Source organism: Perca fluviatilis, chromosome 11, assembly GCF_010015445.1.
Source record: "Perca fluviatilis chromosome 11, GENO_Pfluv_1.0, whole genome shotgun sequence".
NCBI lineage: Eukaryota > Metazoa > Chordata > Actinopteri > Perciformes > Percidae > Perca > Perca fluviatilis.
In genome coordinates this window covers 8,693,696-8,719,463 of record NC_053122.1, presented here as the reverse complement: position 1 = coordinate 8,719,463, position 25,768 = coordinate 8,693,696, and the positions used below count along the sequence as shown (strand labels likewise).

The 25,768-nt window shown below is 42.6% G+C and overlaps 3 protein-coding genes across 9 annotated transcripts in view; all 3 read right to left on the bottom strand.

Annotated features, from left to right (window-relative positions):
- The window catches only part of fam151a (family with sequence similarity 151 member A), an 18,237-nt gene extending 16,642 nt beyond the window's left edge, over positions 1-1,595 (bottom strand). Inside the window, exons 1-3 of one of the 5 annotated variants that reach the window (XM_039816928.1) lie at positions 1,359-1,595; positions 1,147-1,218; positions 803-936 (exon numbers count right to left, since the gene is read on the bottom strand). In XM_039816928.1, the coding sequence (XP_039672862.1) occupies positions 803-936; positions 1,147-1,218; positions 1,359-1,366 (214 nt within the window). In that variant the 5' untranslated portion in view covers positions 1,367-1,595. The remainder of the gene's footprint in view (positions 1-802; positions 937-1,146; positions 1,219-1,358) is intronic. The other 4 variants (XM_039816929.1, XM_039816930.1, XM_039816931.1 and 1 more) reach the window with 4 other exon arrangements.
- Positions 1,596-4,328: 2,733 nt separating this feature from the next.
- Positions 4,329-10,803, bottom strand: atg10 (ATG10 autophagy related 10 homolog (S. cerevisiae)). Its single transcript, XM_039816927.1, is given in 7 exon segments — positions 4,329-4,685; positions 5,428-5,525; positions 5,763-5,905; positions 6,385-6,547; positions 7,328-7,480; positions 7,823-7,952; positions 10,513-10,803. Coding segments are annotated over 7 exon segments (828 nt in total). The 5' UTR covers positions 10,530-10,803; the 3' UTR covers positions 4,329-4,561.
- Positions 10,804-14,697: 3,894 nt separating this feature from the next.
- Positions 14,698-25,768, bottom strand: part of fam110b (family with sequence similarity 110 member B) — a 39,419-nt gene continuing 28,348 nt past the window's right edge. For 2 of the 3 annotated variants that reach the window (XM_039816924.1, XM_039816925.1), the window contains exons 3-5: positions 22,463-23,129; positions 20,594-21,006; positions 14,698-18,217 (exon numbers count right to left, since the gene is read on the bottom strand). In XM_039816924.1, coding sequence (XP_039672858.1) covers positions 17,335-18,217; positions 20,594-21,006; positions 22,463-22,585 — 1,419 coding nt within the window. In that variant the 5' untranslated portion in view covers positions 22,586-23,129 and the 3' untranslated portion in view covers positions 14,698-17,334. The remainder of the gene's footprint in view (positions 18,218-20,593; positions 21,007-22,462; positions 23,130-25,768) is intronic. The other variant, XM_039816926.1, reaches the window with a different exon arrangement.

Below are 25,768 nucleotides of genomic sequence, written 5' to 3'. Positions count from 1 at the left end.
ATGCGTGTGTGACTCAGTAGGCCTTCTAAACGTCTAGTTATGGGTGACTGCTGTTTGTCTGTTATCCTCGATGGTCATTAAACCAAGTTTGAAGTCAAACAACTTGTTTCTATTCCTTCAAACTTCCAGCACCCAATGAGCAACCAATTGCATATTTTTGTTAGACCCTCACCTCCTGGTATGCAGGCCCCTAGATCATAATACAAGTTTTCTGTTATTAGATTTGCTTCCAAGCTGTCAAATGTCCTATGGAGTTCCCCTTTATTTAATCTTTTTTTAACAAAGTCAGCCGGTAATCCTGAGTGTCGTAAAGAGAGTGCAGTTATCTCTCTGTAATACCTATGGTCAACATCAAGCCCACACTATCGGTTGCGTAGTGCATTCTCCCATTAAAATTAGCGTGAGTTATCACGAGAACTGTGACTGTCCATAAAATAAAGTTCTTATGTGATATTGTTCAGAACAAAAGCTGCTCAGATCTCTGCTGACGGTAATTATGGCTACACAATAATGTGGTATCGAGTGAGAAACCACATTCATTCACTGGGCCTACAAGGTACTACACTACAAACATGAGATATGATCAGTACTACCTTCAGTAGTAGCATATTTTAGGTGTTTGTGAGATGATTCTAGATAACACATGATTATGTGTCTGAATCAGGAACCAGATACAGTACATTATCTTAATAGGCTCGTACATATTAATGAACAACACGTGTCTGATGTTTTATCCTGACTATAGGGCCAAAATCAACTGAGCACTTCAACGATTCACAAATGGCAAATAGCTTGCATGTACCTTGCTTTGTGGCGAGCACGGCTGCGACAGTAACGATAATCACCAGGATGACAAGTCCAACAGCCACAGATATCATAATCAGGTGTTGTTTTGTTAAAAAGCCCAGATAAAGGTCTTCTTTACGGTTAGGCCTACTGGAGGAACACAGGAAAACATCCATCACACATCTTTCTATGCAATCATATGAACAACATTTGGCATTTAAGAAGAATTATTTAGTAGTATTCTCACGTGGGATTTGGACACAAATTATTATTATTTTTTTAAATAAATTAGGTTTTACTGAGTTTTTATGCAACGCTTGATAGATAAGAAAGCATTTGTATTAATATGTCCTGTCTTGCCTTTCTCCCGTGCCTCGGTCCACTCTGTGATTGACCTCTCTCTCTCCCATCCTCTCCTGTCTTCCTACTGTCCTTAGGATTAAAACATTTAGTCTTGGTAAAGAGCTGCAGAACAACGCACAGTCAAGAGCAAGATCTTTTTATTTATATGAGATTTATACTAGAGCTGACAGGCCATTGAGTTCTTTATCATCTACATAATGAACACTCACTCAATCATGCTGAACTGGAAAATCAACAGCACTGCTGTTTACAAGGAGGGGATGAGCAGACTCCATTTCCAGAGGAAGCTGAGATCCTTCAACGTGTGCAGCAGGATGTTGGAGATGTCCTACCAGTCTGTTGTGGCCAGCGCTCTGTTCTCCTCTATCGTCTGCTGGGGCAGCAGCATCGGAACCAGAGACACAAACACACTGAACAAACTCATCAGGAAGGCTGCCTCCGTTATTGGCTGCAAACAGGACACATTTGAAGCTGTGGTGGAGAGGAGGTCACTGAACTTATCTGAACTGTTATCTATCATGGATAGCAGCAGCGCTGCCTGGAAGGCACTAGGATTAGGCAATGGTTATGGTTATGGTTAAGGTTAGGGTTAGGTGCCTTGAAGTCAACGGTCACAACGCTGCCTGGAAGGAGACGTTGGGGCTTAAAACATTATCGAGCATCTAAGAGGCTCCGACAGCCTCAATGTTGCACGTACCGCTACAAGAAATCATTCCCCACAGGCAATACAACTTTTTAACACTTCATCACTGAGTGTTAGATAAGACTAATGCATCACTATACATCACAACTGGACTGAATGCAACTTGCACAAACATAGGTTTACTTACAGCTTTATTAATACCATTTAAGTAGTTGTAGGCCTACATTGTTATTCCTAACTTGTATATGTTGTACATTCTCCCCTTTTGTATTTTTTAATTTGTGTGAATATTTGTTCTTGTATTCTATCCTTTTATTAATTATTTCATGTATACTGTATCCTATTATGTAATGAATATTCTGTATGTGTGCTGTGTGTCGGATATTTTGCTGTTCTAACACTGTAATTTCCCATTTTTTGGGATCAATAAAAACACACCCAATCATAATACAAGGCAGTTTCCTTTCTTCAGTCAATTCACTCAGTACAACACGTATAGTATGTGAAATCACGCCCCATAGGCCGACTATGTGTTGTACCATGTTCGTCATCTTCAGGGAACAGAAGTTATAGTCATAACATTAAGTTTCCCCTTTCCCCCCCAGGTTCACAAATGTTCACAAGATACAGTAGTCTAGTAGTCAACAGTCTGAAGGGTCGCAAGATGATTAACAGGTCAATAAAGAAAAAGCAATATACTGAAGGATAAGCTAATTTTACCTTGAATAACTGCTTTCTTTCTTTCTTAAAATATGGATAGTTTCCCCTTTACAGGGCATCAAGAAATGTAAACAAAAATGTAACCTGAACATCACTCTTTGACCGTTTTGTACAAATCGGCAGACATCAATCTAACCGTGACTTTAAAATGTCGGTTAAATTTAAGAAAAAGAGCAAAATGATTCCCTCCTGATGTACTTCTTGTTGTTTTCTGTGATGTTTCGGGTCCTGTCAAGACCATTTTTAAAAACCTGTTAAGACATACCAGAGCTCCTCAGTTAGGACAAAGCTGTTAGGAGCCAACTGTGCCAGTTTACAGCCCTCTAAACTAGAGGCTGTGCTGTGCATACACTGAACATACCGTACAGACAGACTCTACAGGCGTTCAAATAATTTAATATCAAATGGTTTCAGATTACATTAGATAAAATAGATACAGGATTTACACATTTGGCATCATGCTAACATTTCTTACCGTCCTTTCTGTTATCCCTCCTGTTATCCTCGGGTCAAATGGGACCCATTTTCTAAAAGTTTATCTATCAGAATTTGTTTCTTTCTTTCAACCAAATTGTCAAAATAAATAACGTGGATAGTTCCATAAAACGCTCTGCACAAGTAAAATAAATGATCAGTTCACTACTTTTACTGAATTTGGGGGATTTATAAAATTTGAGAGCATTTGGAGAAACAAATTTATAAAAGAATGTCAAAAAGAACAACAAAAACGTCGAAAGAATCGCAGCAAAAATAAAAAAAAACATCGGGAAAAGCGATAATAAATTTGGAAAAAAAGTGACAAAAACATCAGGAAAAGCAAAAAAAAAAAAAAAAGTCTTTAAAATTTTGACCCAGAAAAACAAAAGGTTGCATGGTCGACGGGAAGACAACACATGGGTTAAAAACAGATGGAGACGGCATGTATGGAAAATGTGACAAATCACAGCCTGCACCTACACTAGATTATACACCATGTATACGTTATATCAAAAATACTTCAAGTATTAAAACTGGGTTTTGACAAGGAGCCCTCTACATGCATCAAGACGTAATAATGCAGAAGATACCCATGGCCCTTATTACTATTTCAGTTATTTTTGTGCTTTAGTACACTGACAAAAAAATCTATTAAGTTAACACAAAGTTCACACAAACAACCTTCTGCCTTCAGCGCGATTTCAGACTTTGCCCCTCACCTTCCTCGGTGTGTTGCTGTTCTCAGACTCCCTTCGCTTCGGGAAACAACAACAAACTTCGAGCTAGCAAGCTACATGCTGGATAGTTTTAAAGAAAATCTGGATCGTGCAACAAGGCAGGCCTGCTTGGTTCTTTTGGGGGAATGAGTGTAAAGATTTACAAAGAATAAGTCTATGGCATTTACTCTCTATCTGGGACGTTTTGGGACCGATTGGTGGAGATTGTTATTGACGAAGTACATGCAGCGATTAAATGACGTTTAACCATGTATCCAGTTAATTTAAATAGCTCTCACGTTACGGTATTCTGTAAACACTTAACTTCATTTAATATTAGATGTGACATTTTATAAGTTCTCAAATGTACCACCAAAACAAGTTCCTTCCCGAGACTACTTTGCAGAGCAAGCGTCGCGCCGCCCAAGACGATTGTGATTGGTTTAAAGTAAGTAAAGTAAACAACCCAGAGCGTTTTTTTTTTTCTTAGATTAGTTTTTTTTGGGGCATTTTAAGACCTTTATTTCCACAGTACAGATGAAGATGAAGACATGAAAAGGGGAGAGAGAGGTGAATGACATGCAGCAAAGGGCCGCAGGTCGGAGTTGAACCCGCGGCCGCTGCGTCTAGGAGTAAACCTCTGTATATGTGCGCCTGCTCTACCAACTGAGCCAACCTGGCCACACCAGAGCTTTTTTTTTTGTCCTATCCCAGAACGTATCTGTAGTGTAGCCAGACCTTACCCGACAGACCTGTGGAGATACAGCAGGTCTGGCAATGCGAGACTACCGGGCTGATAATCCAGCCTCCCTACAGACAAGCTGACAGAGAGCGTTGACGCAGAGCAGGTGCAGCCTCAGTCTGGCTCTGTGCTGCTGAGTGACGCTGCAGGATGGAGCTGGGTGGCGTACTTCAGAGGGACGTCCAGACCCACCACAGGACCCACAACACTCAGCCACGACAACACGTAGTTCACTGACCTGCACACACACACACACACACACACACACACACACACACACACACACACACACACACACACACACACACACACACACACACACACACACACACACACACACACACAAAAACACACACACACACACACACAGCATTGTTAAAAGCATTCTGATCATGGTACAGCCTTAGTTCAGTTTAATACAAGGTTTACTTGTAATACTGACACATACACAACACACACACACACACACACACACACACACACACACACACACACACACACACACACACACACACACACACACACACACACACACACACACACACACACACACACACACACACACACAGACTAGGCTCACATAGCAGGAGCTGAGAAATAAATAAAGTGATTTGTGCAGCAATGTGTAACGTTGTTATTTCTTTTTGTGAAAATGGATTTTATAGAATTGGTATCAGAAAAAAGTAACGTTCAGGAACTGGCATCAAAGTCATGGTATTGGTACCGGTATCGACATTTTTCGAACGCTACCCAGCCCTAGTATGAGGTGAGGCGAAGACAACTTAACATTGTTTGTTTCCCGATACACCGCAGCTCGTTATCATTACCAGCATGTTGATATATGATATGATAACTGTTGCACGGACAGAGTTGTAAATCTAGCTTTAACTCGATGCAAAAGCTATACGTTGTGTGCAACTCTAAAAGTGTAATACTTCCATTGTGTTTTTTTGGATTAGTGAATCCAGCGGTGATCCTACCTGTGTTGGTCCTGAGCCGCCTGCAGCACGGGCCTCATGAACTCCTCCGTTCTACAGGGGTGGAGCATGAAGAAAGGCTGACCCAGCAGGGGATGTTCCTGACACACACACACACACACACACACACACACACACACACACACACACACACACACACACACACACACACACACACACACACACACACACACACACACACACACACACACACACACACACACACACACACACACACACACACACACACACACACAAAGAGAGAGGAGATCTCAGCAGAGCTTTAAGGAGGAAAGTGGTGATAATAAAGCTGATGGCTACATCTTTCCTGGTTTTACCTGCAGAGTGATTGTATTCAGAGGACTGTTCTGAAGTCGAAGCCTGAAGTTTGGATGAACAGAGCTCCACACCTCCTCTAATGACAGGCTCCTCCCGTCTGACATGGTGATACATTAAGGAAGAAGATGCAGCAAAAATATCACTGACAAATATGCAAAGGTGTACAGACCCTCTCATATTGCAGGCGGTCGTATACTTTTAAGTGATAATCAGTTGTATGCGCAGGCTGCAAAGTGCCGTCTGTACAAAGGAATAAATCGTTTTGGACATTAGGGCTCTGTGGTGTGATGTGGATATATTGGCATGTTAATGTACTTAGAACACCTGTAACATCAGCTTTTCTCACCCTCCACGGTATGATTTTCAATACTTCAAAAACACAGACACTCCTTTTCCTAGTGAACTGATGGGGAGATGCTGTATTGAGGCGATGTAGTGCACAGCTCGCGCCACAATGTATTTTTTTTTTTTACCCAAATACCGTCATATAGCGTATACCCCGCTAAAATGCCAAGAAAGTACGAGGGTATGAGAGAATAGACACCGCCCAAGCCTAGTGCATGCGGAGGCCGTCTCACACGAACTCCTACCATCTTAGTGAGGGCTCGGAAATATAAGCACAGTGAGTACTGTAGCAGCAGGACTGAAGGATCTATACTGCAGCCTGTGCAGACAGCGACATCGTCTTCACCCATACTGCACACTCTTCATCTTCCTCACCATCTTCCTCATCCTCTATGGCACCTTTGATGCTGTCGGCATCAACTGAAAGAACAATACCAGCCTGTGGAGACAGAGACACAGTGGATTCAGTTATATTGTACATGTTTGTTATGGTGCCTTCTACATATTTTTATTGTAACATTTCTATTCTATATTTATGTTCTATATATATTTAGATTGTTTTTATGATTTATATTTAATTACTTTATAAATAGAGCTTGACTGATTGATTGTTGCAGTACTTTGCTTTACTGTTTATATCCTTTTCATGTTTACTGCAGGCGCCAAACACACCCAGGTAAATTGCTCGCAGGTGAAAACTTACTTTGGCAAGAAATCTGATTCTGTTTCTCATCAGTGTTGTCTGTCCCTCTTTCGATTCTGAAGCCTGGAATGATCCTTTTTTTGTTTTAGTTTTTTTTAAAGATTATTTTTTGGACTTTTCCGCCTTTATTCGACAGGACAGCTAAGTGAGTAAGGGGGGGGAGAGAGAGAGAGAGAGAGAGGGGAAGACATGCAGGAAATCGTCCCAGGTCGGATTCGAACCCTGGACCTCTGCGTCGAGGCATAAACCTCCAAGTGTACGTGCGCCTGCTCTACCCACTGAACCAACCCGGCCACCCTGAAATGATCCTTCATGTAGGAAATGAAACTCCTTCGTAATTTAAGGTGTAGAGGTGTGTCCAGATTATTAATTTAATGTTTTGAATTAAAGGTTGATTTTTAATACAACAGAAAAATAAAAAGTACTGACAAATTCTGTATTTTTTCATAAAAAGCACAGGTGGAAAATAAAAGCCCAGAACACCAGATGAACGTTGGCGTGAGTTCAGTCTTTCACCTGTTTCTCTTCCTGTCCCTGCTGATCAGGCCAGGAGCGACAGGAAGTGTGTGGCTCCGAGTCTGAAGCCGATCCTTCGTGGTCCCACGCTGGGCTCGAGTCGACCACGACTGATCTGAGAGCAGTCTTCTTAAGGTAGCCCTCCTCTGAGCCCTGAGGCCGGATCAGAAGCAGAGATTAACCACATTCATGGACCACAGCACAGCCTGCAGGCCAGTGGTGGTTTAGACCCCTTAAAATGATAATAATAAAAAACAATTTTTCTATATTTCGCATTTATCCTCTGTTATAGTAATAATAAATACATACACATATTTATTGTTATCCAGTGAAATTACTGATTTAGCGGGGGGGGGGGGTTAACACTTTTGCAAGGCACTGTATCTGTGTCACATTCTCATTAGGGGCTGAGCCCCCCTAAAGGTCTGATCCTAGAACCGCCCCTGTTGCAGGCTCTGTGTACAGCGATGCCAGTGGGAGCACAGACCTCCTCACCTGCACGGCTTCCCAGCTCCAGCCGTCCCTCAGCTGCTCCGACTGCTGCAGGAGGAGCCGACAGCAGCGCCGGAAGTTCTCCTCATCCAGCGCACACCCGCTCATCTCTGCAACGCAACATGGTGGAGACCTGGGTAAAGGAGGCGAGGTCTGATAGATTACATCTCTCTAATATGGAATCACATATATTTCACTGAATGTAAAATGATATGTCACTTTGTGCCAGATGGGGCTCCATATCCATATCTGAGAGGAGCTGGAAATATAAAACCTTTAAACGGAGACTAAAAACCTACTTATTCAGTCTGGCTTTCACCTAGTGTCTTATAATTATAATTTGATTATCTTTTATTATTTTATTGTTTTAAGTGTTTATATTTGTTTGAACATGTTATAATTTCTATGATTTCAGTGTTTCATACGTTTATATATATGTGTTGGGTGTATGTCGTGATATATACATACACCCTATATATATTTTAGATAACATCTCTCTAATATGGAATCAAATATATTTCACTGAATGTAAAATGATATGTCACTTTGTGCCAGATGGGGCTCCATGTACGTATATATACACATCATACATATCATGACATATGTATATATAGGCCTACATACACCCTACACACACACACACACATATACAGTATGTATATATATATAAATAAACGTATAAAACATATTTGATATTTGATTTTTATAACGCTTCATATGGTTTTATATTATGATTGATATTGTTTTAGACATTTAATTGTTTTTAAAATATATTGTATTCATTTTTTATTTATGTTAGTGTGCATTGGTCTCTAAATCCATATATATATATATATATATATATATATATATATATATATATATTTTTTTTTTTTTTTCTTATAATTATTCCTTTTTCTTGTCTGATGTTTTTCAATCACTGTTCAGCACTTTGAATTGCATTTTTCATGTTTGAAAGGTGCTTTATAAATAAAGATTGATTGATATACAATTAAACGGGGCACACCACCACTTAAACTGCACTACCTGCTGCTGTGTGGAAAAGATTCAGTGTGCTATATTACATGGAATGATTGTTGATGCATTTAAGTTAGGCAGCACTTCAGTATTATAGCTGGTCGAAGTGTAGCTACATTAAGAACTGTACACTGTTGCGTATTTAACTGGTAAGCTGTAACAATTTGTAATATTTTAGAAACTGATCATGTTTTCTACGTACAACCTTTATCTGAAAAGTGACTCCAGCTGTCAGCTAAATGTAGTGCAGTAAAAAGTACAATATTTTCCTCTGAACTGTAGTGAAGTAGAACTAGAAAAAAAAAAAAAAATTGCTTATGTTTTTAATGTGATGTACAGCATGTGAGTACTTTGAGTACCATGAAAAGCGCTATATAAATAAAATGTATTATTATTATTATTAAGTACCACAGAATGCAGAATAGTACTTTAATGTTAATTTACTTTGAAATAAGATGCAAGCAACAAATTCCTTCACACTAGAAAATAGGTCAAAAGCTAACGTTACCCTAGGGAGAAATCTTACATTAGTTTGTTAAATAAAAATAAATAATTTATTTCCCTTTAGGGCCCAGAACGGTTTGCAGTTTCAGCGGTTATAGCTAAACACACAAAATGGCATCAAAGGGTCATTTAACTAACAGTACCTGAATCAGCCTGCAATGACTGTAGTTGAACTAGCTACAGGGAAGCTGCAAGCTACTGCAAAACGTAGTGAAACTATTAGTTTACTTAGTAATGTGGTTCAATACTGTATATTATTGTCAGTAAATACACGAAACATCAGTTCTTTGTAGTGAGAGGAAAAGGTAACACTTTACTTGAAGTTTTCTACAAAAGAGTGACATGACACTGACATGACACATAGCTAACCCTAACCATAACTTGTCATGGCAAAACCGAATGACACTAAAGAAGCGTTATGTCATAAACGTTTATGACTTGTTTATAATGTTTTATGACACGTTGTCATGTCACTCTTATGTAGAAAACTTCAAGTAAAGTGTAACCGAGGAAAATATGTGTAACGTTACTGATAAAACCTAGCTAGCTTGCCGTCGTTATCAAAGCATGTGTAGCTAAACGTTAACGTTAGCGTCGGAAGCAGCTCGGTGTTTCCCAGCCGTCGACGGGTGAATTAAACACTCGGGAGGTTCCGACCAAAACGAAAGTCTTTAGACACACAAACTGCAAAGAAAATACACACTTAGTATTCCACTTTTCTTTTCGACAGCATATTACTTACTACTGCTGGACCGGACCGGACGATTTGTATTGGTATTGAAGAACCAATGTTTTTCTTCCGGGTTGTGAGATCACGTGACTAGTGACGTTACCGTCACCTTTTTTTTTTAAATCATTTTTTTTTTTTATCTATCAACAACAAATTCATACCACAGGGCTTGAATATGTCAAAAACCAACAAATGCCAAGAAATATTTGCACATAATATAGATTTTATTAAAATATCGCTTGTGTCCTTCGTCTTTGGAACGTGCAGTGTTGTTTGTCTTTACAACCGCTAGATGGCAGCAACTGCGACAGCTGCTGCTGCTGCAGCAGTAGTAGTAGTAGTGTGTACGGTAGGGTAAACAAGACACGACAGCGCCTCACAATATCTACTGTCTGGAAAATTACAGAATAATGGGTGATCTATTCTCGGCCATTTGACTTACATGATAGGCAGACCCATCAGGAGGACAGCCGCTCTGTGTTGATATTGTCCTATCACTGGATCCGAGCTACTGTTCCCCTGCTGAGATCACAGGCATCAAGGTAGCAGTAGTGTAACTAACTAGTTATACATTAGCAGTAGTAGGCTATTGCAAACCAAGGAGTGGTGAACACTGTGACTTCACTGATCTACTTTTTTGAACATGCCTTTGGATGACCTCTTGGGACTCTGTTTTTTTTTAATCTATTTGGCCAACTTGTGATTTTAATTGTACTTTATTTATTGTTTCATATTGTATGTTTTATGTAAAGCACTTTGTGATTTCTTATCTGCGAAAAGTGCTATATAAATACATTTTACTCTCAGTTCACAGTGGCATGATGATATTGTATTGCATGATTTAATGTGAGATGAATTCCTGTTGCCCACTAGGCACTATTCATTTTACATTAATAATGTAAGTCAGTATGACTTTAAGTGATTATGTAACATTGTTAATTCACAGATACTTCAATATATTTTTTCACGTGTCCCTAATCCTCTTCCGTATGGAACTAATTCTTCTATTATTTCTGTTTAATTTTATTTCTTCTTCTTATTTTGTATTTATCCAAACCACCTGGTAGCCTTTTCTCCCTGTTGAGGTCGAAAAGAAGGTAGCGGACACACCAGGCCACTAAGATCCTAAATAAGGACACTGCCTCAGACGCCCCCCCGCCCATCATACACATATATATTCAATATCATCACTGTTTTTAATGCATAAATTGAAGAAACTGACAGATTACATTTCACTGGAATTGCATTTTATGTGATTTCATGTGACAAATTGAGTAATTGATTTAATGGATTAACACTTGAAGAGAGATGGCAAAACAAGCCATTTATTGAAATAATCAAAAGAAACTAAACATGAACACTTTTTTTTTCCCTCAATCAAGCAAAACGTAACAGTTTCCACGTTTGAAAAACACACAGTCAACACTACGTCTCTGTAACACTCCTGCCCAGCTTGATCAGGCACAGGGCAACGAGCAAAAAACAGCAGGTTTTTTTTTTTTGTTCGGAATCTTTTGTAACACATAAACCTTCAGACAGAGAAAAACTGAAATCCAACACATGGCTTTTTAAAATCATATATATACACACTTTTTTCTTACAGCATTTACACATAGAAGAAAAAAAATAAATAAAACAAAGTACCGCAGAAGAACTCTATCTGTCAATCCAAAGATTTAAAAAAAACACACCATGTAGAAAGAAATGAAACTGAAGCGTGATGACGCTGCCAGAACAGTACAATGTTGTCTTCATTAACGCTGACCGTGAGAAGCAGCAGCAGGGTTTCCTGGGCTCCAGAGGAGCGGGGGGGGGGGGGACACACATATCGGAACGGCGCATCAGGACAGGAACATGCTAGCACGACCCTGAGCTCAGAGTGAGGTGATGCGGGGAAGGGTCTTTCTCCCAGCGGGGTTCACTTCACTTCCACTTTAGTCTATCTAGGAAGAAGGGATGCATCACAAGCTAAACACTTCCTACAACGCCCACGTTGCCATTTCGCTGAAAACAGTTTTCACTCACTGTGTATTTAACCCTTGTTTTGTTTTTGTTTTTTAGACGTTTTTGACGCCTTTTTTTCACAGTTTGTTTTTGCTTTTTCCAACGTTTTAAATTGTTACATTTTTCTTCTACACATTTTCAACGCTTATTTCTACGTCTCATATTTTCTGATATAAAACAAAAATTGAAAAACGGGTCAGTTCGACCCCGAAGTCAACACAAGGGTTAAGACATTTCAAAGCTTGTAAGCCATGCGGATACTTTTTCAGAAGAAGTACACTGTCATGACGCCTGAAAACTTTGATCACTTTTGGTTTCAATGGTGAGTTGTTTAATAAATTAAATGAATACGATTTCAGAGATTCCGATTGGTTTGTCTGATTGTGCATACTTGTGCTTAAAAAGTATTGTGAATAAAAATGATGTATTTCTTTTTTGCTGGGAGGTAAACTGGCCTCATCTTGGGCAGATTGTATGTGCCACTTATGGCACTTTAGTTTTTGACTCCCCAAGACACATGAAGTATTAATGGGGGCGTTAGGGAAAAGCAAGGCTATCTGTACCTCGAAGGACTCACTTCAAATCATCTAACCCCGCTGTCCCCTACACTATATTTTGTCACTATGTGCATCCCAAATCATATACCTGTCAAAATGTAAGAGACTACAGTTGCCACAGATGTTGATGCCAAAGTGGTGTTTAGTCAGATACAGGGAAGTGAAGTAAGCCCGGCAGGGTTGCTGCTGTCGACACACTGAAGCTGACCTGCACAATAGATTTAAAGTGAGACGCGGGGCAGACAAGACACACTGACAGTTGGGAGACGCTGACCGAGGCACTGCATTCACACCGATATGGCTTCAGGCCTTGAGAAATGTCAGCCACGTGCAGACATGTAGACAGATGACAAAAGGTGAGGGTGGAGGTGGACTTGGTAATCCATCCCCCTTCATCATTATCAGGGAACACACACACACACACACACGAGGGTAAAGCAACAGGTTTTCTTCCTGTGGCTGGCTTTCAGGTGGACAGAGACAAAGCCGAGCTTAGCGCATCGACACGGCCACCACGAACGCAGCCTTAAGTGTTCTGTGATGTAATGCAGAAGCACTGCTGGAGTTCCTCCTCTGCGCGTGTGGTTGAGGGAACGCGATCTACAGCACAATCAACTTTAAACACCGTAAATCTGAAGTGTCTTTCAGAGAGAACGCTAACATGTATAAAAAGGACCACAATCTCCCTTTCCACCATCCTTGCTTTACTGTACTGTGATAAGTCCTGTAATAGTGAACAGACAGCTTCATTAGTATTGCTTTTAGTGTAGTGCCTGGTGGACTACATAATCACAGATTGTTACCAACATTGTTTTGAAAGGAGAGTTTTGGTGTCCTGCAATATGACTGCTGGAAAAAACGCTTGAAATTGACAATGATCATCTCTGTTGAAGGCAACTTCTACGCTTGTAAAACTTGTGACCCCTGTGACGTACTCAGGGACTTTTTTTGGTTCTTGACATTTGAATTATCCCACAGATCTGCGTGTGGATGTACGCAACATTTATATGCGACATTTCACTGAGTGACAAGTGAAGAAGAGATGGCACACGTGATATGAGTAAAAGCTTGATTGTTTAGGTCACTTTAACACCTGCTTCATTGTGGTTCGTGCCAAAGATTAAAAATGATGCATAGTTGTGGCCGGGTTGGATCAGTGGGTAGAGCAGGCGCACATATACTTGGGAGGTTTATGCCTCGACGCAGAGGTCCAGGGTTCGAATCCGACCTGTGACGATTTCCTGCATGTCTTCCCCCTCTCTCTCTTTCCCCTTTCTCACCTAGCTGTCTTGTCAAATAAAAGGCAGAAAAGCCAAAAAAGAATCTTTAAAATTAAAAAAATTAAAAATGATGCATAGCTGTGGTCCACTTTATCTTCTTACTGACCTTAACGAAAAGTAATGTATAGTGGGAAGCACAGACGTTAGCAAGACTGGCTAACTAGCTTCCACTTTCCTAGTCGAATACGCCCTGAACCGCATGATGCATCTTCCCAGGTGTTGCACGTGTAAAGTGACAAGACATCTCAAATCACAGCCCACGCTATGTGGACTTGTTAAAAAGGCATGTGGATCGTCTACATTTACAGTAGGTCTAGTTCATCTTTTGAATTCATGTTTAAAACACTTGTCCACAAAAGCCTGGGGTTGCTCTGGTTCGAGTTTGCACCACAAACAAAACAAGAGTTTTGTTGGAAGTTGACTGAGACCACCTAAGTAGTCTAGGTGCAGTTCTTTGGTCTGAAGTTGCTCCGAGTTTGAATGACAACCTTCACACAAGCCTAAACATATCAAATTAAAGCTATAGTGCGTAGTTTCTGTCTCCCCCGTGAGGAATTCTAAGTAATGACAAGAGCTCTGTCGGTGCGTCAACATGATACAAGCCTTCCGTGATCGCGCTTCAACCCCCCACCCCTCCTCCACGCAGTTGCTAGTAGCCAAGGAGGACACGGAGGATTAACAAAACATGATGGACTCTTCAGAAGAGGTCATTATCTTCACTCGAGTTCCTGCGCGCGAAAGTCGCCGGACGACACCAATTTCTAAACACAGCCATGCTGAGAAATACAGAGAGAGTTGTGTGGAGACTTAATTTGCTTTGTAGAAACTCATTTGGCAATGGCTTGAATGTAACGGACGTTCAATAATATAAAAAAGTTACACACTAAAGCTTTAAATGGGCAAACGCACCAGAGTTCATTTGAACTGAACTACCCCAACCAACGTGCCATTAGTGATTCATTATGCCTCCTACAATATTTAGTACATTTAACCATTTGACCAAATCTCACCATTTAAATAACAACAAAAAAATCCCCCAAATGACATGCATTCATTCTTTGAATGTTAAGTGGCAGGGTTCTCTTCAGTGTGGAGCCTCTGAATAACCATATCCAATCACAGGACACTAAAACTCTCCAGTTATATGTTTCGTTGGTTCACATGAACAGGTTGATGACAGAATTGTTTATAATGTACGTATGAGCACAATGATATGACGTTGTAACCTTAATGCTGTACGGATAAGTATGCTTGAGAGATTATATTTGATATCGTGTGTATATCTGTCCAAATCATTCAGTGTCAACGGTTTCCTTCATTACTCAGTCATCACACACTACAGGGCCTTCATTTAGCAAATACAATATCTAGCTTAACAAGAGCTAAAGCTAGCTCATCATCACTTGTGTTTCATGAGTTTGTCAACATTTTGCTGTGTCATAGTTTTACAACAACTAACCCATTTAGTTAGGGCTGAAATGTTCCTTCAACAGTCACCAATAACAAAAATATCACCGTAACTGACCTTGTTATGTTCAAACAGTGCACCAGCATTGACTTTCCAATGGGAGTTCTCATTTTTGACAGATAGAGTTCAATATCTGTTTTGCAAATGATGTCAGGACCCTTTTTAAAAGTTTGTTTAAACGGAGACATCAACACTGTGACATAGGCCTTTCTCAAAGTGGACATCTGACATTTGTGGCCCTGACCAACAAGTAGTGAGCTTCAGTTTACACAGAAGCTAGGAGCAGTTAACATTAAGTCGGTTAGCGTTGTCACTTTTTATCTGAAATTCAAAGTACTGTTCAATTGAGTCAAATGTATTGATCTGTAATTACTTCAAAAGTGCAACAGCCTTGTAGTCCAGCGGCCGGGGGTATTGGTTAATTCCACTTTGATCTACTAGGCTGTTGTTCTCTTTGCTATCGCAAAACGGTGGTAACTAGTGAGCTATGCTGAACAGGTAATCATGGCACCAAACCATCTTATTAGTAATGGAGAGAAGAATGTTGGATTTGACACCATAGATTTGAAGAAATGGTGGATAAAAGTAAAGCTGTTCGCTGACTGCCTTACGGTAACATTAACACAACAAATCTGCAGTCACCCGTTAAGCTTGTCACTTAGTGAGGCAGTGGAGGCACCGCAAACCAGCAAACCATAATACTCTATGATGCTTGCAAAAAGAAATGTGAGTGAGTGACCAGCAATTATGAAACTTATTTATTTAGAATGGCTTTTAATACATAGTAGCGCTGGGACATTTTTCCTTTCTTCCTCCTGCTTTTATGTAACCTTTTCAGATTTTACTGTATGTTATGTTTTTTATTATTGGTCTTTGATGTAAAGCACTTTGGATACCTGCTGGTTGCAGTAAAGGGCAATATAAATAAATGTTGGTTGGCTGGTTGGTATTATGAGACTTGACCTTAAAAGTCATCATAAAACGCTTTATAATGTGTTACGATAAATTGCATATCAAGCATTTTGAATATTTATGGGCATAAAACAACTTATGACTAAGTGACAGCCCTAACATTGGTCAAAGAAATACGCTGATCAATCCACATAGAAAACGTTTTTTTTAAGGGTTTTTCACGTCAGTCCCTCGCCCCGACTCATGGAACATACACACTTCTGTTTTACCACATGTATCAATCAACACTAACTCGGAGACGCACGCGCGACACCGCAGTACATTTCTACCGTGTTTGCATGGTTAGAACAGTTTGCCTAGCTGGCGTCCTCTCGGCTTCTCAGGAGCTGCCGACTGGACAGCTGTGACCGAGGACAGAGATGGCAGAACGAAGGTTGAAGTCAGCGTGGACTGAACAGATAGCTTGCTAGCTACCTAGCGCTCTATGTAGGAAGATAATCCCACTTATTAAAAAGGCTTTGATTAGTCAAGCCCAATTGTTCTCTGTGAGAAAGGCCTATGATCATTTGTAGTGAGGTGGTCACTTTATGGGTCCTTAGACAATCGCAGTGCATTTTGCTCTTGACAGACTTTGTCCGTCATATTATTCAGTGTCCAGAGAGATACAGCTGTCTAGTTTCTTTTCAGACATGTCCCGTTGTTTGTCTCTCCAGACGGAACATTTTGTTAACTGTCCAAGTTTTATTTCTGTCCGTTCATAGTGTTCATGTTGTTCTAAACCTTATTGGTTAGAGTCCTTTTCATCATCTCTTTATTCATTTCTAAAAAAAAAAATCTGTTTTTTTCACCAAGTTTGTTAGACCTGTCAGCTTTCTCTTCCATCTATTCATTCATCCATCTATGCATTTTCACAATTTCTTTTAGTTCGGCGCCAAGATCACAGTCCCTAAACCTATGAGAAATTCTGGTCCGTCTATCGGTTCTGAAACATGGGGCGGTTTGTCTGTAGTTTAAAGTACATCCTAGCCACTGTAGTGCTTGTTCTAAACGTGAGAGACTTTCTGCGTCTCTCTCGCCTGTTTGATGCTGTACAGCCACTTGATGACTCTCGCGTTTCGCTCCACGGCCGAGATGCCGTACGGAACACGCTCTCCGGCCTCCTCCTCCTCGTCCTCTTCCCCGTCCGACAGCCCGTCGTTGGACGATCGCCGCGACCGGTCGCAGTCAGACGAGATCATAGAAGCGGATCGGAAGTTCAGGCTGACGATGTCCGAGTTGGCCCGCGCAAAGTTCTCCGGACCGACCGCCTCCAGCTCCTCTGGGTCCAGGCCGCAGTAGTTAAAAAAGCGTTCCACGTCAGCTCCGGCCCGGGCGTACCGGTCCGACAGGTCCGATTTAGATCTGTGCAGCGACGAGCGACGAGCCACGGATGAACCAAGCTCGAGCTCCACATTGGCATCGGTTGAGATATGGGAAGGGCCTCCGAAATCACAAGGTAGCGACTGAGGGGTGACGTTGTCACAGAGAGAGGGGGATGGAGTTGGACGAGGGGGAGGCAGCGACAAGGAAAGCGCGGGAGGAGGGAGGGAGGTGGGGTTGGGTTTTGGAGGGAGGGGCGGAGCTGAGGAGCTGCTGGATCGGGCCGCGCGAAGGGGCTTGCCGTTGCAGAGCCGCAGGAGGTCGGACGAGGAGTGGGAGGTGAGAAGCGGCGGCAGCGGGGAGCGAGAACGGTCGATGATTCCTTCACCTCGTCTGCTGAGGTTGAGGTTTCCTCCCGGTTGTGGGCTGCGGCGTCCCCCGCCGTTGATCGGAGGAACCTTCAGGGAATGGGAGAAGGACCGGAGGGAGTGGGAGGTGCTCGGACTGGGAGCTAGTTCTGGCGGTTGCTCATTAAGCGCCATTGTAGATCGGTAGGTTAACGGCATCCTAGGAACAGAAAACAGCAAGATAAATACGTAATTCATTACAATCGGGTAGGAAGACATAATCAAGAGGGTGGCAAGAGTGTGGATAAAAACATACAGGCTGTACTTTACTGTTTTTTTTTTTTTTTGCATTTTCAACTAAAGTGAACCAAACTCTAGGGCACTTGGAAGCGTCCGTTTTCAAGCGGACCGGAGTTCGAATGAGCTTTCACACCACCCCCAAGCAAACCGGACTATCTGACCAAACGCTCCAGGGTTGGGTTAAAGGACAATTCCGGCGCAAAATGAACCTAGGGGGTTAATAACACAGGATGATGACGAACGCCATGCTTGAGCTATGTTACTGGTTGCACGGCATTCGTCGTTCGACTGGTCATGACTGTTTTCCCAAGATGGCGCCTGCTTGTATACTAGGGGTGGTACGGTTCATGAAAAAACACCCGAACCGCTCGGTTCGCTAGTCTCGGTTCGCTAGTCTCGGTTCGCTAGTCTCGGTTCGGAGCATGTGTGTACCGCACGGTTCGTCAGTACACTGTTAAGCTGCACTAACCTCTTACTGCCGTAGTGCCCACTTTATCCACCTATGTTAAAACACTAACTGGAAATGACGAGCGGGATGGGCGTGACAAACGCAACCCATGGCAGCTGATTGGACGATCGCGTCACATGGGTCTGGCTGGTCCCTAATTTCAAAATAGACTGTCATGGCGGCTCGTTCAGAGTACGATCTCATATTGTACTAAAATAGTTCACCGAAACGGGTTTCTGAAAACATTTTAAGCGAGAAATAGGCCACGCAGTTGCTGAATCTGTCTTCATTTCAGATCGACAAAGGTCAGTTTAAAAGATTTTCGTCAGATTTTGGAGAGACACCGGGCCACCGGCCCTCAAGTGGAGTGGGGTGCCGCTGCAGGTCACGTCACGTCACCTACAGAAATGTCCAGTGGGAGAGAGGCTGCCCAGAGCTGGAGGATGCGCCAGCGTCAACATTTTGGATTTCACGTTACCTATGATGAAATAAAACAATATAGAACTGCCACTGTGTGCATGTTTTGTGCAACATGCATTCAATATGCTAATTTTAGCTATATATCATATGCTGAAGTATATTCTGGAGTGTTAAAGATTAAAAGAAAAAATAACAAGAACCGTACAGAACCGAAAACCGTGACCCTAAAACCGTGATACAAACCGAACCGTGGGTTTTGTGAACCGTACCACCCCTACTGTATACTGTACGTGAACGCTACAGTCTTCATAATCTTTTTAATAAACTGTTCTCAATGCTTCGGTTTACATGTAGGGACCCTCACTATGCTACCGTTGAAGTGTGGTGCTATTTTGAGCCTTGTTAGTGGTACAGAAATAGCGATTCCCTTTTTTTTTTGGGGGGGGGGGATTTTTCAGCCTTTATTTCAAAAGGACAGCCGAAGAAATGAAAAGGGAGAGAGAGGGGGAATGACACGCAGCAAAGGGCCGCAGGTCGGAGTCGAACCAGGGCCCACTGCCTCGTGGAGTAAACCTCTATATACGGGCGCCCCCTCTACCAACTGAGCTATCCGGGCGCCCAGCGATTTCTTGTTAATCAGTGGTTTGCGCTAGCTTGTTTCAAGCTAGAGACACATTCGATTAGCATGAAAACGTGTCCCAGAGAACGGTCGACTCGGTAATCGTGTTATTAACCCCAGGTTCATTTTGCGCCGGAATTATCCTTTAAAACGGACCAAACTGCTTAGGTGTGAAAGCAACCTTCGTTACTATTTAGGAAGCATGGTCCGGCATAGTCCCATCAGTCAAGGTGACCCATTTGCAGTAGACATGTTTTGAACACAAAAACGGCTCATAATCATTGCTTAAAAGGCAACTATGCAGTTTTTGGAGCTTAATTTACCTTAACTGAACAGCTTCGGAGTCACTGGAATGGTTATAGGACTTTTTTTTGAGTGGAATGGTGGTTGTCTCGTTTCTCCCCCCCCTAGCGCCTGTGAGCGTAAAAACCACCCTTGCAACTTTCAGCTGGCGAGCCACCGGCCTAAGCATCAGGAAGTATCGCGTGATATCAGGTCTCGCGATGTAACTAACTGCTTCACGGCACTGCACACATCCGCCCATTCAAGGAACCGGCTAACAAAGCAGCGACTGAGTTTTTTTTAACACTATTGTCACGGCTGAGCCAGCAAAAAAGAAGCAGAAAGCTAGGAAAACATTGTAAGGAACAGAGAAAGAGGAAAACAAGTAAACATAGGAGCTGCCAAATATCTAATCCGAAGCTGTAGGGGGAGCTCTATAGAGAAACCTGCCAGCAAAATGCAAGAAAACAGCGAAGAAATGGCCAAAACTGCATAGCGCCTCTTTAAATGTTAAAAAGGTAATTTACCCTGATGGCGTCCAACTCCTGGCCATTCCCCCTGATGACCTCATCAACACAGCACTCTTAGCTCCACCTCCTAGTCCTTCAGATCCCGCTCCTGAAGAGGACGATGAGTTTAGCAGATTTTTAAGGATCTCCAGATTTAAATTCTCCCGTTTGCTGCTGCCGCTGCTTGTTGCACATGTGTCCGACTTTGCGTTGTTATTGGATGCTTTGAAAGGTATCCCGCCTCCATTTCCTCCTCCACTAATCCCAGAGCCTCTCTTGGCCAGGAGGGTATGACCGGCAGGAGGCTTAGCCATCACGGGTGGTTTTATTGGCTCCTGCTTGGCATTGATAACTTCCTGGCTCTTGACATACTTGGCCTTGTCAGCTTCTAGTCTCTCAACAGCACTGAGACGCTTTGGGTTAGGTTCCACCTGAGACAAATAAAAAATATGTTAATCAACACAACACTCAACCATTTGCTCATGTTTTTACAACAGCAAAACCATTTACACAATTAGAAAAAACGTCTGAGTAAGGTTTGTTGTTGTTGACTTTACAATATGTACAGTATGTTCTAGTGATCTAGGTCTGGACGTATTGCTTCAATGAATAACATCAGACCGGACACCCTCTCTGCAAAACCGTATTCTTAGCCTAAAACTAATCTGGCTCAACGGCTGTACGTCGCTGGGATAAAGCCTGACATCCGGCGTCGCTTTCCCTGCTATTGGGGCTTAGCGCCGCCCGGGCGGTTGTGATTGGTTTAAAGACATAAAATCAAGCTAAAAGGTTTTCTCCCTATCACAGGATAAATAGTCAGACCATACTCGATCGCTGAAACAGCGCTAAGGAGATACAGTAGGTCTGGCAACGCGAGACTAGCCTAAAATCAATTGGCTGAGTTCTTATTTGAAAGTTTGATTAAAATGCTTATTGTAAAACTTGACTAAAATGTTCACTACATTTTTGTCAACTAATGATGATGAACTTTCAATGACTCAAATGTCAAGTGTTTTCAGTTCACTAAAACTAGACTAAAATGTTCACAAGACAAGACTGACTGAAATGGCTAAAAAAGGCTGAGGTTGACTAACTATGACTAAAACTAACAAGGACTTTTTGATGTCTAAAAATCCCTCCGTCCATCAGCTATACCTGCTCATCCTTTTAGAGGGACATTTGTCGAGAGGCGGGGTACACCCTGGACGGGGATGACACATGGAGACGGACAACCATCCATGCTTACATCTTCACACCTACGGGCAATTAAGAGTCGCCATTTAACCCCACCTGCCTGGTTGCGTGTCTTTGGACTGTGGGAGGGTGAGGGTGTCCACACTTCACACAGAAGGCCTCTGCTAGATACCACATTAGTGTCTCAATTATAGAACTGTCTTTATGGATACTAATGATTGGCCCTCGTATCACTTTGTATTGACAGACTTTTTTGTGATATTGCCCACCCCTTCTTCGTGACTGACTCCTGCATTTTAAAAGCATTCCGATTATGGTACGGCCTTAGTTGGTAACACACACACACACACACACACACACACACACACACACACACACACACACACACACACACACACACACACACACACACACACACACACACACACACACACACACACAGGGCTGAAACGAACGATTATTTTCACTGACGATTAATCTGTTGCTTATTTCCTTGATTAATTGATTACCTGTTGTCTATAAATTGTCAGAAAATGGTGAAAAATGTTGATCAGTGTTTTCCAAAGCCAAACAGAAACACAGAAACACAGACACACACACACACACACACACACACACACACACACACACACACACACACACACACACACACACACACACACACACACACACACACACACACACACACACTACCTGTCTCCTGAAGTAGTCAGGGCCCTTGTTGAGGATGCGGAGGGGTACGGTGGAACTGAAGGCCGTCGCGGGGCCGGCGGCCTTGCTATCTGGCAGGGCTGGAGCCAGTGTCTCTGTCGGCATGGCAACGAGGCGACTGGGGTGGCCGGCCGTGGTGGCAGTGGGTGCGGGGGGGTCGACAGAGGGCGGGGGCACCGGAGGACCCCCAAAACATGAAGACACAAGGTGGAAGAAGAGAAAGTCTAGAAAGAGATAAACCCCCTGGCCCGCCTCATCGCCTGTGGGATCCTGCGGTGCCGAGCCAGACTCTGGGCTGGGGGGCTGCTCAACTGCTGTACCAAAATATTTCACTGCATTGCCGGAGCAGGAGGAACTCAGCTTGCAGCTCGACAACTGGTATCACTGGTCTTTACTGGTTTGTGATGCTTAGGTTCAGCTGACCTGTTCCTAAAGCAAGATGGACAGATGGATGGATAGAAAGAGAGAGAACAAGTACAGTGACAGAACGGAAAGAAGGAAAAGAGAGTGATGAGTGTGTTTCAGTGCAGTGGTGTGGATGAGTGCTTCCACGGGGGCCGAAGGAAAAGCAGAGGATGGTGGAAAAGGAAAGCCCCGCCGCCTCTCCACGCTCGCTTCAGCTCTCCCTTCAGCTCGCCACACACACTATCTGAATTAGGCAAAAAAGAGAAGAGATAAAGAAACAGCCAATGAGGTTAGAGTTAGACTGTGACATCATGCACCTAGCAACAATCGCAGGAATAGCTAGGACACACACCCACACCCACACCCACACACACACACCACTGTGTAAGGAATTTGTGATGACGTAAACATAAGCATGAAACTATTCATTTAAATGTTTACTCATGCAGGATTAATAACCGAACACTAGAGTGTGTTTCAGAAACAGCACACATACCCACTGGACCTGTCCACTCAACCACTTTGTGTTTACTAAGCAGCTGATGGATTGCTCACAGGCACCTTAGTAGTGCCGTTAGTTATGAAAGGACACCAGGCCGGATACAAACCTACAACGCTCCTATGACAACTGTGATTTGTTAAGCGTCGGTGCTGATGCCATCAGCAAATGTTAGCTAATGTTAGCTCATTGCTTCAAAAGGGCTGTACTTAACATTCAGAATATGAATAACAAGATATAGTGGAGTGATGCTGTCCTGAGCAGAGAATGAGGTCATACTCCCTCCGAGTGGGTTTTGTAACCCGAGCTTCACTGTTCTTTGTTTTGATAGCTGGTCTGGCCCGCACGTGCGCGTGAGTGCCTTGTGCTTCGGTATCAGATGCCGAGGGCTGTGACAAAGCGTCCGTATTTGATTATTTGAGGAGTTGGGGGAACGGTCTGTGAGAGCCGTGTGGAGGCAATCCCAGAACAATTTTTTTTTTCCTGAATATCGAGTAGGGCACCTTTAAAGGTCCCATGACATGGTGCTCTTTGGATGCTTCTATATAGGCCTTAGTGGTCCCCTAATACTGTATCTGAAGTCTCTTTTATATAGGCCTTAGTGGTCCCCTAATACTGTATCTGAAGTCTCTTTTATATAGACCTTAGTGGTCCCCTAATACTGTATCTGAAGTTTCTTTTATATAGACCTTAGTGGTCCCCCAATTCTGTATCTGAAGTCTCTTTTATATAGACCTTAGTGGTCCCCTAATACTGTATCTGAAGTCTCTTTTATATAGGCCTTAGTGGTCCCCTAATACTGTATCTGAAGTCTCTTTTATATAGACCTTAGTGGTCCCCTAATACTGTATCTGAAGTCTCTTTTATATAGACCTTAGTGGTCCCCTAATACTGTATCTGAAGTCTCTTTCCTGAAATTCAACCTTGGTGCAGAATTACAGCCACTAGAGCCAGTCCCACAATGAGCTTTCCTTAGTATGTGTCATTTCTGTGTCTGTAGCTTTAAATGTTATTGAGGAGGAGAGGGGGGCAAGGTGGAGGGTGGGGGTGTGGCCTTGACCAACTGCCACTTTGCTCATTTGAAAGCCATGATGTCTCTCTCTCATGGGTGGGCCAAATTCTCTGGGCGGGCAAAGCAGAGAAAGGGGAGGTAACCTTGCTCCTTATGACGGTCCCTCAGATCCACCTCAGCCGGTCTCCTCTCCATCCAAAAGTCCAACCTGCGCTGTTTTGGGGACAGAGCCTTCTCCAGAGCAGCTCCCAGGCTCTGGAACTCCCTCCCCCAAGAGATCCGCACCTCTGAGTCCCTCACCATCTTCCAGTCCCGCCTCAAGACCCATCTCTTCACCTCAGCCTACCCATAGTCCACCTGCCCCCTCCCTTTTTCATCTGTATCTTGTTTTGTTCTACTTGTTTTGTTTGCTCGTTTTGTTTTGTTATGTTTTTATAATCTACCCTGCCCTGTAAAGCGACTTTGAGTCCATGAAAAGCGCTATATAAATTCAATTTATTATTATTATTATTATTATAAGGAGAAGATTCCAGATCGGCCCATCTGAGCTTTCATTTTCTCAAAGGCAGAGCAGGATACCCAGGGCTCGGTTTACACCTATCACCATTTCTAGCCACTGGGGGACCATAGGCAGGCTGGGGGGACGCATATTAATGTTAAAAAACCTCATAAAGTGACATTTTCATGCCATGGGACCTTTAAAGCGCACTGCTGTTAACACGGGCGTCTCACATGGCTGCAGTCTCATACCGGGCATTCAGACCCAAAACAGCCCTGTGTTAGAAACAGCACATTACAAAATAATATATCAAGAATGTGTACTTCTGTGTATTTGATTGGCTTACGTAGCACATTGTTGGTTAAAAAAATGTGTTGCTGCAAAAGTTTGGCAAGGTTCAAGGCGACCCTGCGTTTTTTTAGCTGGAGCCCTCCCTTCAGTGTTATGGAAAATTAATTAATGCTCGTCGGGTTTGGATGAGGTTTCAACAGGTCCATGTTACTTTGGACCTGTCAAGACCTCTGCAACATGACACCATCTCACTAACACACAAACTGTACCTGCAGGGATAAAGAAGTAGCAGTGTTTCATAATTGAAAAAAAAAACACAGCAGCTGACTGCAGTCAGCCAGTGAGAGAAAAGACAGCCATGTTGGTCTGTTAACCTCTCGTAGTAGAGCTGCTAGCTCAGCTACAACACAGGTGCCCACACAGTAACTCTCTCAAAGTGGCATACGCATACGTGCTTCTAATAACTCTCAAAGCTCCACCACACTGGCTGTCCTTCCAGCAGAGACTGCAGCTTCTATTACATATACAGTACATCGCAAGGTCGGTTTGAATTTGATTAATCGTTCAGCCCCACTCCTGTCT